General features: G+C 46.7%; 1 protein-coding gene across 1 annotated transcript in view; it reads right to left on the reverse strand.

Moving 5' to 3' along the window:
* Nucleotides 1–4,353: 4,353 nt before the first annotated feature.
* reck (reversion-inducing-cysteine-rich protein with kazal motifs) overlaps nucleotides 4,354–15,476 on the reverse strand; it is a 50,667-nt gene continuing 39,544 nt past the window's right edge. The window contains exons 15-21 of the mRNA XM_068343852.1: nucleotides 15,176–15,298; nucleotides 14,915–15,086; nucleotides 12,345–12,534; nucleotides 12,025–12,235; nucleotides 11,835–11,908; nucleotides 6,712–6,867; nucleotides 4,354–4,843 (exon numbers count right to left, since the gene is read on the reverse strand). Of these exons, the coding sequence (XP_068199953.1) occupies nucleotides 4,634–4,843; nucleotides 6,712–6,867; nucleotides 11,835–11,908; nucleotides 12,025–12,235; nucleotides 12,345–12,534; nucleotides 14,915–15,086; nucleotides 15,176–15,298 (1,136 nt within the window). The 3' untranslated portion in view covers nucleotides 4,354–4,633. The remainder of the gene's footprint in view (nucleotides 4,844–6,711; nucleotides 6,868–11,834; nucleotides 11,909–12,024; nucleotides 12,236–12,344; nucleotides 12,535–14,914; nucleotides 15,087–15,175; nucleotides 15,299–15,476) is intronic.

Here is a 15,476-nt window from a genome sequence, read left to right on the forward strand (position 1 = left end):
TTCCTGCTGACCTTGAACGCTGCAAAAACACAACACAGTTCATATAAAGAAGCGCTGCTGCTGATTGGCCACCGAAATCTAAATTATCTTCTGACCGACCGCAGAAAGATAAAGTTGCACTTCACAGATAAGAGGTAGAGTCTGGAGCTCGGTGGAGATCAACACGTCCTTGAGGACTTTATCAAAAGATGAGCAATGTTTTCCTCACGCTGGAGGAAATGACGATGAGGAACGCAGCGTTTCACCGCCCGCCATTCCTCCGGATGGAGCAGCAAATATCAACGCTGCTGCATTCCAACATGTCGCCCACACAAAAAGGAAATAGTTTGTGTGAGCTATGCTAAGCTAAACGATATCGATCTTCTCATCTCATTCAGAGAAAACAAGCTGGACTGCTCACCTTCATGCTGGTGAAAACTATCTTGGAGTTTCTTAAAGAGTAAAATAAACTGTAAAAGACGTTGGAGACACAAGCTGGATCTAGAATCCTTTATGTGGCTCCAGAACGTCTCCAGAAGATCCAAAATGACATGGAGACATCTGGAACTGAAAGGGTTAATATGAGGCGACAGTGGAGATAAAACAAGACGCGAATAACATCTTCTAAAGTTCGTCTGAAATCATTTCATTTTTACATTTTAAAAGAAATCTCCGTCTGTTTGCTTTCTTTCTTTCTTTATTTCTCCTCTCTCAATTTTTTTTCTTGAATGCGTTGGTTTAGAAAGAATTAATCACTCTTTCCTGTAAATGTGCGAATTCTTACATCGTAACGTGACATAAAAAATAATTTATTACAACTAATAGCACTAATAATGATAATATATGGAGGAGCTGTGGAGGGCTCCCTGCTACAGAGCTGCCTAGCACAGTAATACTGTTAGACTGGAACACGTTGTGCTGTCGAGGCAGGAGGACACACACTATAATACATTCTGGAGTAAAAAACAACAAAAGACTTCATGATTGTAATAATGCCAGTTTGAAAACACGGCACAACTCATAATCAGATACATATCAAATATAGAGACATTTCTTAACAAATATAAAGTTATTGCATTTATATTATTACTTCATATAAGACACCAAACGCGAGGCGGAGGTGTGGAAACCTTCTCTGCCCACAGTGGGCAGCGAGCTGATTGTCCTTTCATGGCTTCTAGTTCATATGTACAGACAGGAAACGTCCCTTTTAGTCTTTAATCTACTGGCCTGGCGGCAGACGCAGCGGTGATCGAGGCTCTGGATCGAGGCTCTGGATCGAGGCTCTGGATCGAGGCCCTGGATCGAGGCTCTGGATCAAGGCCTTGGATCGAGGCTCTGGATCGAGGCTCTGGATCGAAGCTCTGGATCGAGGCTCTGGATCGAGGCTCTGGATCGAAGCTCTGGATCGAGGCTCTGGATCGAGGCTCTGGATCAAGGCCCTGGATCGAGGCTCTGGATCAAGGCCTTGGATCGAGGCTCTGGATCGAGGCTCTGGATCGAAGCTCTGGATCGAGGCTCTGGATCGAGGCTCTGGATCAAGGCCCTGGATCGAGGCTCTGGATCAAGGCCTTGGATCGAGGCTCTGGATCGAGGCTCTGGATCGAGGCTCTGGATCGAGGCTCTGGATCGAGGCTCTGGATCGAGGCTCTGGATCAAAGCTCTGGATCGAGGCCCTGGATCGAGGCCCTGGATCGAGGCTCTGGATCGAGGCCTTGGATCGAGGCTCTGGATCGAGGCTCTGGATCGAGGCTCTGGATCGAGGCCCTGAATCGAGGCTCTGGATCGAGGCCCTGAATCGAGGCCCTGGATCGAGGCTCTGGATCGAGGCTCTGGATCGAGGCTCTGGATCGAGGCTCTGGATCGAGGCTCTGGATCGAGGCTCTGGATCGAGGCTCTGGATCGAGGCTCTGATGGTACTTCATCTGGAGTGGTGCTCATTAGACACTCCTGTGGAGTGTTTCCCCAACCCACCAACACAGCAGGAAATGTCACCGCCAGGACTCTACTGATCACCGGACGGCATAACGGTTCAGCTAGCAGGAAGAAATGTGGCGTTATGGTCTGTTCCAGCCATTACAGAAAGCACTCTCCTCATTCTCTACGCACAATCAATGAGCGTCAGTCAGGCTGTGAACACAGGATCCCGTTTGTGGCTCTTAGGAAACAACCCTCATGACTTCAGGACGATTTATCGGACCAGAAGAACCCCAAAAAGGTTCTAATCGCGCACATTTATGGATCCGTGTCACAATAAGTCGGTTTATCCTTCACTTTTACAGCTCATTCTGAAGTTATTAATAAATCTTTGCGTCGGTGTCACAGGAAGTAGCGTCCGTCAGCGTCGTTAGAGCAGGTATCTGATTGGTCAAAGCAGCGCCGTATGAAACCTATTCTATCTAGCATTATTTCATGATGTGGGAATAAAAATCGGTGACAGTAGGCTGAGAATAGGAAGAGAACACCGACCAACCAGCAGCTGGTCGGCGTCCCTTCTGTGTTCCTATTGGCTGTGTGAGCGTCAGCTCCTCCCAGAACAGCCTGGCCTGAAAGCGTTCTCTGTTATCTATGAAACAGCTCCAGAGCGTCAGGTAGACGCACGCGTCACGGATCTGGGGAGTCGTGATGACACGCGGGGCGTGTGGCCTTCAAATGCATCACACGTTATGAGGAGCCTTTCACAATAAAGGCACGGGGAACAGAAGCCATGTATTTTTTATCTACATCTATCTTCTGACGCTCTGCGGCTCCCTGATGAAAAACTACTCTCCACTACCACTGCATATATTGAATTAGTAAACTGAAGAATAAAGATTAAAAGTGCTATTTTATACACTTATATACACTGATAACAGACTAATACTTCATGAACACCACAGCAGATGAAGTGCCACCAGGTTGGTACCACAGAACGGTTAAACGTCAGGAGAGCCTACGGAACATTATTCTGTAAACAGGAGTGACCGGAGAAAAGATGTGACTGATTAGGGTCTGATGAGGACAGCAGCTTTAACTTTGATCAGATTGTTTAAGATCTCATGTTCATGTTCAGGGGAAGCTGGGACACTGGGAAGCAGGTTTTGGGGTTTGTGTGCCTTGCTCAAGGGCACATCAGCAGTCCTCAAAAGCTGAACTGACAAGGATTAGGGATCCAGTCAGGGATCTAGTGAAGGATTAGGGATCCAGTCAGGGATCTAGTGAAGGATTAGGGATCCAGTCAGGGATCTAGTGAAGGATTAGGGATCCACTCAGGGATCTAGTGAAGGATTAGGGATCCAGTCAGGGATCTAGTGAAGGATTAGGGATCCAGTCAGGGATCTAGTGAAGGATTAGGGATCCAGTCAGGGATCTAGTGAAGGATTAGGGATCCAGTCAGGGATCTAGTCACAAAGGTGACCAGTCGGTCTCATACAGAGGAGGTCTGTTCTCATGACTATAAACTGTTTACGACAGACTTTACGACAGGCGTCCTCTTTTGGTTTCGTTCCATAAAACCTGACGTTTAATGAACCGTTTTGATCCTCCATCACCGTTTCCGCCGTCTGCTCGATCACTCCTCTGTACACACACACACACACACACACACACACACACACACACACACACACACACACACACACCACCTGTCTCCCTTCATATTTGGACTGTTGGACATGAGTTTGGTCAGTAGTTACAACCGACTTTGGAGGCTGGGTGGGTTTGGTCTGAGCGCGCTCAGTCCAGCAGCACAGAGTTAACACTGTTGAGGTCAGAGGTCAAACACCAGGTCCGTGCCCCTCACATGTCTGACAGCATGCTGGGGTACACTGGGGTACACCATGTGCAGTCTTTAACTACAGGCTTGACACGCGTCACAGAAATGCTGAGGCCTGTCTAGAACACGTCTAATACACACCGTTCACACGGCAACAAGAACTCTGGATCTAGTGACACCGAAGGTGTGAAAGTGTGTGTGTGTGTGTGTGTGTGTGTGTGTGTGTGTGTGTGAGAGAGAGAGAGAGTTAGGGGACGCGTCAGAGATAGATGCTTTGTCCTTGACTGTCTCCAAAATCCAAATGGACACACACACACTCACACACACACACACACACAGACACACACACACAGACACACACACACACACACACACACACACACACACACACACACACACACACACACACACAGACACACACACACAGACACACACACACACACACACACACACACACACACACACACACACACACACACACACACACACACACACACACCCTCTAAATGAGACAGAGTGAGTCATGAAATTTACAGTTTCACTAAACCGCTTTCAGAGGACGGCCTCATGGATGAACACTGTTGATACGAAGTCAAATGCTTCTTAAAGGTCAAACACACACACACACACACACACACACACACACACACACACACACACACACACACACACACACACACACACACACACACACACACACACAAAGCTTTCCATAGTAATGGCTTTTCCGCTGCCTTGATTGTTTACACGCAGGTGAGTCTTGGAATGATTGTCGGCCGCCGCCGCCGCCGCCGCCGCCGCTCCCTGACGAACTCACTCACCTCGTGACCCTCAGGACGAGGAGAGGACACTTTGGAACTCTAGGTTTGGTGAGGGAGAGGCTGGGTGAGGAAAGAACAGTTAGAGCTGGGTGAAGAAGATGATGAAGACCAGGATGAAGCTGAGGCCGGGGGGCAGAGGCGAGGGCGGGCCCCCGGCGGACGAACGGACGGAGGAGGTCTTGATCTCAGAGACGAGGAAGGCGGACAGCGGGACGTGAGACACCAGCGTGGGGCTGGCGTAGTTGATGAGGGAATCGATTTTCTCGGCCTCCTTACTGCAGGCTTCAATCTGAAAGCACAAGAGGACCCCAGCATGAGGCTGCCCTGTGAGCGCCTGACGGCTTGCCACAGACTCCTGTGTGGATCAACTTTATTAGCAGCGTCCTCGTAACGTCGCGCCGACATCAATCTGATCAGTACCAGATCTTATCTGGGACTGACGCTGTTTGTAACGGCTACACCTGGTTTCCTGGTTGTGAGACCTTCTCCTCGTCACTCTGAGGTCTTTCCTTCTAATCTCTACAAACGTTTCCTCTAAACCATGACAGAATATTCCACTCCTCCCAACACAAACGCTTCAGGTGGAGGTTTTTTTTCTTCAGGATGTCTGGTGTGGACGTGGGATGAATTCTAATCTGTCCTGATTCTCACCTAAAGAGCTTCTCCATGACAGGATGAAGACCAGAGAGGATGAGGTGTCACGGATTATCAGTAAAGGGGAAACATTTGGAATATCTGAATAACAATTCTTTATTTTATGTGATATTTGCACACATTAGTCACAGTAATGGCTTGAAAATATATATTTTTTAAAGTATAAATGTTGTATTTGATTAAAAAAAACCCAATAAATAATTAGAAGTGTGAATAATCCAGGTGGAAACGAGAGACAGCAGAGAAACAAACGAGTTCTCCAACTCTGTTTGGCACCGCGCTCACCTTCATCATGAATATTTACCACCACAAGGTGTGAGGCTGGCAATTAGCAGAGCAACTCAGTGTGTGTGTGTGTGTGTGTGTGTGTGTGTGTGTGTGTGTGTGTGTGTGTGTGCGTGCGAAGTGGGAGGTTAAAAGTGCTCCCATTGTGAGGCAGAAACTGTGCAACCTGGAAAATCAGCTCTGTGATGATAAAAAGAATAGTGAATTAACATTTATGCTGATGACACATTAATCACAGTTTAAACGTCGTCACCAGGCTGGGGGGGGCCGGCTGTGACTGGGAGCTGATTTTCACACAGATTTATTTATTCATGTCATCTGGTGTCAAATATGTGAACACACCTAAGATGGAAGATGAAAATCTCAGTAATCGCCCATTAATAAGAGGCTGGGGCCCCCGGGGGCCACTTGAGAACGGATGAGGAGAATCGTCCAGAAGCAGGAAGTGACTCGGAGCTGAAATGAGTGAAGGAACAACTTTGAACCACAACGGAGCTCCGTGCAGGAAGGACGCCGCCTTCTGATTGGTTTGTCTGCGGTCCCCAACACCCAGGACCACCGGGGGCTGCAGACGCTTCACTGCAGACTGGAGGTCCTGCAACGTGAATCCAATGTACCGACTGACCCACAGACCCAGCCCCCGGTGGTCCTGGGGGTTGGGTCTGTGGGTCAGTCGGTACCGGGTCACACAAAAAGAACCCAGAACTTCCATTATTTCTGTTTTCTTTCTGATCTGGTTCTGAACGATGGATTCTCTCCTCCACGTCTGTCTGTGAGCCCCTCTTCACGCTTGTGGAGATGCTTGCCTCGGTCACATGACTACCTTCTTAAAGGGGCCGCTCCGGCCGCTAAAACAGAACACGTTACCGCTAAACTGAAACCAACAAGAAACAACCGTTGGTGTGACGTAACGAGGACGCTGCTAATAAAGTTGATACAAACTGGTTTCATGTTTATTATCACAGGTAGAAAGAACAGTTTTTATGCTGGTTGTTTCATTTTATTTAGTTGTATTTTCCACACTTTGAAGGCCGAATATTCTAGGGACCAGAAATGGACCCTAGGGTCAGAGCAGTTATCTTCATCAAGTTATAAACTTTAGAACAACCCAAAGCTTTTCTGTCAACCCTTAAAGCTCCTTCACAAAGCTTCCAGATGGTCCAGCCGTGGCGGTTCTGGTGTGGGTACCGGTGTGAATAATGAGTGTGTGTCCGGTACCTGCAGAGCCGTGGGCTCCTGGTCCACCGGGGCGATCAGCACCACCAGCTCGTGGTCCAGGCTCAAGTAGCCGAAGACGTCACACTGTGGGACGGAGACGTGAAGACGTAGGATCTGCAGGACGTCGTGGACCGTCACCGGCTGGTTCTTATTCAGCTGCACACAAGGGTCAAAGGTCAAACAGAGGGGAGGGGGTGTTAAACATTCCTCTCCAAATCAAAACGGATTTTTACTGATGTTTTCAAGCGAATGTAAATTCATTCTGCATACCTGCTTCATTCCAGCAGAGATGGAAATATAAATTTATTTGGATTTACATTTATTTTAAAAATCCTTCAACTTACATAAGAAAAATGAAGAACTTTTCTGAATACAATCACTAATAACAGTCAAAGAAACCATGAGAAGAGGTTATAGAAACTGAGTTCGCTGCGTTCATGACATCTGATGCTGACTCGGCCGTCAGAACGCTGTTCACTGTCGCTGCATCACATGACCGAATCAAACACGACCTCCCTGACCTGCAGACTGAAGCTAACTGGAGGTATTTATCAGTATCTCTTGAAACGTTAGCGCCACCTGACAGCCCTGTCTGAAAAACTGTTGTGCACGTTTACAGTCACATATCTTCTGAGCAAGCAGAGTTCATGTTACCTCCAGAAAGCAGTGCATCCTGGGATGCGCTTCATGAAAAATGTGTGCATCCCAACATGATGTTTATGCATCCCAAAAGTAATAACAGAATATACGGTAGAAGCGTACGCATGGATTGAGTTGAACCAATAGTACAATATAAAAACTAAACAAACTGTTAATTTAATGTTTTATTAATAACATCATAACTGTTTGAGTAAAAAGAAAAAAAAAGTTTTATCAAAATGTTAAAACCTGTTAGTCATTAAAAAAACAGCTTTAGAAATGAAGACAGATGTAATACAGGGTTTTTTTCCACTTTTTCTTTTCTCTCAATAGTTTTCTTTGCCTTTAATTCATTTTTTCTCCTGTGGACACTGAACCAAGCTGACAGAACCTTCACACACATTTAGTAATATCTGTAGTTATATCTGTAGTAATAGCTGTAGTAATATCTGTAGTAATACCTGTAGTAATATCTGTACTAATATCTGTAGTTATATCTGTAGTAATAGCTGTAGTAATATCTGTAGTAATATCTGTAGTTATATCTGTAGTAATAGCTGTAGTAATATCTGTAGTAATACCTGTAGTAATATCTGTACTAATATCTGTAGTTATATCTGTAGTAATAGCTGTAGTAATATCTGTAGTAATATCTGTAGTTATATCTGTAGTAATAGCTGTAGTAATATCTGTAGTAATACCTGTAGTAATATCTGTACTAATATCTGTAGTTATATCTGTAGTAATAGCTGTAGTAATATCTGTAGTAATATCTGTAGTTATATCTGTAGTAATAGCTGTAGTAATATCTGTAGTAATATCTGTAGTAATATCTGTAGTAATACTTTTAGTAATATCTGTCTCTTTTTCTTCATTAAGTTTTGATTGTTTTTCATTCTAGAAAACACTCATTGTCACTTGGTTTTTCTCAAACTTTTGCATCTTTTTCGGAGGCATGGTGATAATCAATCAATCAATCAATCAATCAATCAATCAATCAATCAATCAATCAATCAATCAATCAATCAATCACCCTTTATTAGTCTATCTCTTAATCCCACCGGCAGACGTTCCAAAGCGTTTTAACAGACAGACAAACCCAACAGGACTCTTCTTGTTCTCTGGAGGGTCTAACTAACTCCTCTCTCACTGCAGCGTTAAAACCAGCAGACCTGTTGCTGATTGGTCGATTTTAATCAGGTAGAATCACACAGGTGAGTCTCCTGAGGAGAAACTTGGGCGAGATCAAAACGCAATGGCGATTTCTGGGTTTGAAATTTAAGTGGAGAAATTTAAAAACGATGAACATTTCTGTTGAATAGAGTACATTTAAAGCTTGTGTCCCAGAGACACACGCTGTCTGACGATCGTGCGTCAATCAGAAACTGTGCATCAAAGACACCGAGCGAGTCTTCTCTGTAATGAAGATCAATAACACAAAGCTGTGTTCAAGGCTCACACTAACGACACGTTGAAATGGGGCGTCAGGCAGGATTCGATGTCTTTTATTGATGCGCTGCTGAAGCTAAACGGTGTCTCAGGAGTAAAATAAACATGAAATAAAATTCTGTGTCAGACCACATGAAACAGAATGTCAGCAGTGATGTACTGGACTGTCAGTAACTTCAGTCACAAGTTTGGTTTGAGAAATCTGTTCTCAAGTTACAAACGTTTGGAGATACAAACAAACACCTGCCACCATATCTAACTATCATCCTGCAGTTCTCTTTTCTGCCACAACCCCCTCTGAGCAGTATTGCTCTGTTCACGCTGCTCCAACATCGTCTCCTCTTGTTGTTTATTGTTGTCTCTGTTAGCATCTCAGAGCGTCATAGTTTTGATTTATTGTACAGTAACATGCTATTATGTGGTTAGCAATTGTCTAGTGACGTTAAGAGTCCAGATGTTTAGTCGAGAGAAATGATGTGAACAGGATTTTTATTTTGCCGTGTATTTTTTGAAAACTGAGATATAATCGAGAACGATTTACCTCTAAACGACCTGTAGCTGTATTTTATTTTATTATGTGTTGTTTTTATGTACGGTTAATGTTTCTGGTGCTCTTAGGGAATAGTACTTCAGTATTTAGAGCAGTAACGACATTAAATGACCTGAAACGGTGATTATAAATTGGAATTTAATAAATAACACCTGAAAATAATTTTACTTAAAAACAACCTCTCAGGGCCAATTGTGTTTGTATGTAGAGGACTACCTGTAGACTGAAATGAAGCCTACCTTCCAGTCACTGAGGCGTTGTGTTCTTCACATGTGTACATATCAGAATGTATTTGTAATATTTTGGACCAAACTACAACAAAGGAAACAATCTGAAATGTTTCAGTTATTATTCAGGATCATTTTACTTTGGGATTAGATGTTCCTCCACGCGGCCCCCGAGCTGAGGCCCCTGCTTTAGACGGTTCACATGGAGCATTAACTGATACTGCTTTTATTATAATGAAAAGAAGCAGAGACACAGAGTAAGTAGAAACGTGGCTGAAGTCATCATGTGGGGAATGTGGGGCCCCACGGGGCCACTCAGCCCCGCACGCACCTGCAGAGCCACTGACCTCCAAGCTCCAAGCAAACCTTCAGTCATCTCATAAAACTACTAGTTTACATTGTTAGCTTAAGATGCTAACAATGTAGTGAGCAAATAACATGGAAACAAGTTCATTCTGAGGAACCGCAGTGCATTCTGGGTGTTTCTACTAAAATGATGAAGGATTACACAAAATCCATGAGTGTGCAGCTGCTGACTTCAAGTCAGAGCTTAAATGTGATGAGAAGTTATTCCTGGAGAAGAAATAAGTTTAATTCTATGAATTACTTAAGTTAAGGAAAAAAAGAAAAACCCACAGAGAGCCAATCAGCAGGCGGCTTGTGTTCGCTCCTCACACGCTTAATGCTCACTTTGACTCTGGTGGGCTCGTGCCGGGGGGGTTGACCGACAGCAGAGAGGCTTTAGTGGTATAATTAAGCTGATCAGGACGAGATGCCGGTGGGGCTGATTATCCACCAACACGTCAGGGTGCCGGCGCCAGCAGGCTGCAGCAGCCTGCTGTTTGACAGCCTGGGCAGACGTCCAGAGGGCGCCCTGGGGACGCCCCCGCCAGAGGACGCCCCCGAGAGGACGCCCCGGTTAGACCAGCGGGTCCCGGAGTCACCATCAGCATCACTGGAAACGCTTCAGGGCGTTTGACTGACTCATTGATCCCAAGAATAAGAATTACTGCTGGATTAACGCTACAGGATGAGACGGAGGTCGTTAGGTAACAGGAAGTGGTGACATGGTCATGTGATCAATACAGGAAGCAGACGTGAACAAAACGCCGACGCTGCAGAAAAAAGCAGCAAAAAGTTGCAGGAGTCAGAATGAGGAAGTGTCATGTCATGTCATGTCATGTCATGTCATGTCATGTCATGTCATGTCATGTAAAGCTACAGGTGAGGCTCACATTATGACACCTAGCTGTATGCTAGCTAACGTTAGCCTCAGGGGACAAAATGCTTACTGTTGCCTGGAAACTCCAGGATGCTTCTCTCGTCCCATTGGCTGACGTGGAAGACTCATGATGTCATCACATTACTGAATCATGAATATTAAAACTATGAACGTCAGTGGGGACGCCTTGATGGCGATCACATCATGAGTTAACAGTTTTTACTGGTCCCTGGATTTTTTTTCACATAACAGGTGATAAATAAAAAGTTTAGATGTCTGTTATACAAGCTGTAACCTGAACCACTGTAATATTATGGGATTTGTTGTCGACAGAGGTGGAAACTGTTGAGCAGTCTGAATGTTGCTGCATTAAGGAACTCTTCGGGCTTAGCGCGCCCCCTGGTGGCCAAACTCCTGTAACTACACCTCGTTGTGAAGGGCTTCACTGCAGACCTCACCTTTCATCTCAGAAACAAGTTCACACATCCTCACACACACACACACACACACACACACACACACACACACACACACACACGTATGTCTGAGTTACAAGACATACAAAACTGTATCTCGTTCTTTACCACGTGTTGGCGGATGGATACGACATCAGTGAGACCGGATCTCGTTCTTTACCACGTGTTGGCGGATGGATACGACATCAGTGAGACCGGATCTGGTTCTCGTTGGTGGGGTAAAGACGTAACTCGTGTGTTCTCCTGACTTCTGTGTTTATTTAGATCCTTTATCATTGTTATGTAACTAATATATAAGTACTTATACACAGGTCAAATCTGCGTGACTATTGGTTAATAAAAATGTGATTTTTAAACATAACTGAGGGTTTTGTGTGGGTTTTTACCAGGCTGGAACGGATAGAAAGGATTTATTTATGTTAAATGGAGAAACACTGTTTGACCTATGAACTCACTGAACTCGCATCTCGAGCGTCTCCTTTCTGTATAACAATAATATATAATAATATAATAATACTAATATAATGCTGTAATAATCTGTCTCCTCTGGGGGGTCCTACCTTGGAGAAGGTGTTCATCTGCTCTTTGTTCCAGAGGATCTGCAGCATGCTGGCACACACGGGACAACAGGCTCCTGTAACACACACACACCATTCACCGTGGAGCCACACCCACCAGGGGCCCCCCAGTGGGTCCCCCCCAGTGCTTAAACATTACATTACAGTGGTGGCTGTTGAGTGGGGCACTGACCCGGGGGGGTGACCGGCTCACAGCCTGGGGAGGACAGAGGCGGGCAGGGGATCACACTGCACGCGGAGTCAGGGGCCACGTCCGACACGGCCCCCACGGCGTGGCAGGGGCCCCGGTAGTCCACGGCGACGCGGTCGGAGAAGGCGTCACACACCGTGTTGTAGGTCTCCCCGTTGTGTCCACACACCTGCTGGGGCTTCCTGCAGGCGTCCTGGACACGGAACACACACAGGTAACGTGTGTGTGTGTGTGTGACACACACACAGCACCAAGCAGCCGCTAGCGGCCCCGGGCCCCCCGCTGCCTGCTGTGGGACATACCTGGCAGTGGCCCATGTAGGCCAGGGTTTTCCCCGCCTGCTGCAGCTGGCACAGGTTGGGGTGAACCCCCCCCTCGGTGTCGCAGGCCGGCTCCACGCTGCTCTTGTCGCACGGCGCCGAGCGGCTCACACACTCGTACTGGGGGCAGTCGGGCGAGTCGCTCAGACACACGCGGTAGTTTGGGACGCACCTGCAGACGGAACGTCCATTCATCAGGATTAGAACCCAGAACACCTGGTCACACAACGTTTACCATGGGAACTAAAATCCCTTCACTTCCCTGGTTTAACCCTTACAGCCCCGTGACCACGCCCCCGTGATCAGATCACATGACGTCTTTAAACCATTCTGAACCAATGACGTCTGTTACATGGATTGCTGAGCTCATGTTTTCGTGACAGTCAACATGAACGCTCTTCAGCTCCTCTGAAGAGCAGCACAAGGGACACAAACTGTATATAGTTATGTTAGAAGCCTGTGGAAACCTTTTTACAGCTCAAAATCAATTAGACGAGCGTGTTTTTGGTTTCTATGTGCAATAAAATAAAAATTTTCCATTTCCGAATTTGACTGCGTGTGTGTTTTGCCCCAATATGTCAGTACAGTAAGTTATAGGGAAATAGAAACGATCTCTTCATAGAGATGAAGTTGTGCTGATGATAAACATACCAAGCATGGGTCTGTTAACTCATTTTAAGGGCCAAAACAGGTCAGGGCTGTAAGGGTTAATATAATTGAACTGCTCCTGGTATGACACGCTAACACACGTGTGCACACGGGGTCTCCCTTCAGACATGAAATCTGTTTGACACACAACACGTGTCATTGGCTCAGGCCCACAGGATGGCTTCCTCTCATTGGCTGCCCTTTGTTGTCCTCCTCCAGTCGACTTTATCTGACTTTAATCTGTTTTCTTTCTTTCTTTCTTGTCATTTTGTAGAAACCAGATTCTAGTTTTAAGCGACGTCTGATGTTACAGCAGAAAACAGGAGCTGCTTCTGGAACAGTCCTGTTTTCAGTTCTCCTCTTCTCCTCTGGTCACAGAAATTGTGAGTTTTGCCTCTCCAGAGATAAAATTTAAAAGCTGCCACTTTCTCTGATTCCATCTATTGTACCCAGCACCGTAGATGAATTTCCTGATACTAAAATTTTCACAGAACAAATTAAAAACCTTCGTTAGAAGAGAGTGAAGAGCACTGAAGTCTCCCCCACTCACTGAAAGCAGGACAGACTGTCTCCTGAAGGGGACAGAAGGGACACTGGCTGGACACCGCAGGGTTAAAAACAGAGATAAAGCATTGGAACCGATGCACCATGTAAAATCCTCCACTGGAGGTCGGCTGGTTTTGTCTTGAGGGGGGGGTTTGTACAGAAGTCTCCACTGTGGGTCAGGTCCATTTCCCATCATCCTGTTGGCCCAGGTAGTGGGTGGACCTCAGGTAAAGGGTCTTTGCTGTCTGGTACAGTCCCTGTACTATAGTCCAGGAGGAGGCTTCTCTCCTTCCCGGAGAGTCTTTGCCTCCACAGTTGTAGCCCCCTCTGAGCCCCCCTGGTGGACTGGATGTTCAGCAGGGAGCTCACAGCCTGGGGGTCCCACCAGCCCTGGGGCGTTGTCCACCAGCTGCTGGAGGGTCCTGGTCCTGCTTCTACAAAGCGCTGCAGACAGCCCAGGTGTGGCTCCACTGCAGACGTCCAGCCTGGCCCCATACACTAGTGGTTCCTTCAGGAACCAGAACAGAGTCAGAACTTTTTCCTCGGCTGCTTCTAAACAGGACCCATGATTTAAAGACACCCTGATAAAACGGAGACAAACCGTTTAACTTTAGAAACTTGGAGTCCATTAAAAACAGAGCAGCATCCAGGTCCAAGTTACTCACTCGTCTGAACACGCAGCTGTCCACCTCTCTCCACGTCAGATCCGCTGGTCCGGTCAGAAACCTCTGGATGAACTGTAATCTGAACGTGGATGTTCTGCTAGCCAGGTGGATGGGGCCCTGTCCTCCCTCCTCTCTTGATAAAAACAACACTCCTTGAGGCACCCAATGCAGCCCATCCCAGAACAAGTTAACAGGTTTGGTCTGGATCTGGGCTAGAAACCCTGATGGGGGGTCCACACAGGCCAAGCGGTGCCACAGCTGTGAGGCCACCAGGTTGTTCATCACTAACACTCGACCTCTGTACGACATTCTGGGGAGCAACCGTTTCCATCTCTTTAGTTTCCCTTCTATTTTGTCAAAGACGCCCCCCCAGTTCTTCCTGGTTCTTGTCTCATTTCCCAGGAGAACACCGAGTTTTGAGGAAGAACCAGGAGGTTGCCATGCCAACAACAAGGGCTTCCCTTTGGCTCCAGTTGACTTTTGCATCAGTTAAAACACTGAATGAGTTTGTCAGACCCACCAGAACATCAGCATCGCTCTGGTTTCTGATCAGAACATCATCAGCACCATAGGCAGATGGAAGAACGCTCTCTGACACCAGGTGAAGTAGAACCGTCGATGCTTTTGTAGATTCTACAGATTTGGTTGAAAGTTGGATTTTTTCCCCCACAATCCCCCTGACCACAGACCCACCTCTGGTTTCTCTGGCAGGGTTTGCCAGCACACGGGTTGCTATGGCGACACAAGCCGAACACAAACTGATGGTCCTTCAGTCCCAAACAGCGAGCGACACACGCGCTGGGATAGGTGCGTCCGTTCGACGCACACACCGGGACAAAACGGTCGGGACAGCTGCAGGGAAGACCTGGAACAGGAGGGTCAGAGGGGTCACGATCCACACACCCCATCCAACCCCCCTCAGGGTGTAAAACACACACACACACACACACGGACCGGTGAAGTGTTGGCGGTCGTCCTCTGACGTGCCGAAGGCGAGACACGCCCTCGTGGAGCAGATGGTGTCACCGGCGAAACAGGAACACACCTGACAGCCCATCCTGAAGGACGTCCCGTGACCTGGAGACACACACACACACACACACACACACACACACACACACACACACACACACACACACACACACACACACACACACACGTGGTCAAAGATAAGTGATTTAAACTAAATTAGAGTTGGAAGTTATAAAATGCCGTCTTCTTAGAATCCCTTGGTACATCTTAATGACCTGTTGTC

Source organism: Antennarius striatus, chromosome 20 (genome assembly GCF_040054535.1).
Source record: "Antennarius striatus isolate MH-2024 chromosome 20, ASM4005453v1, whole genome shotgun sequence".
NCBI classification, from domain to species: domain Eukaryota; kingdom Metazoa; phylum Chordata; class Actinopteri; order Lophiiformes; family Antennariidae; genus Antennarius; species Antennarius striatus.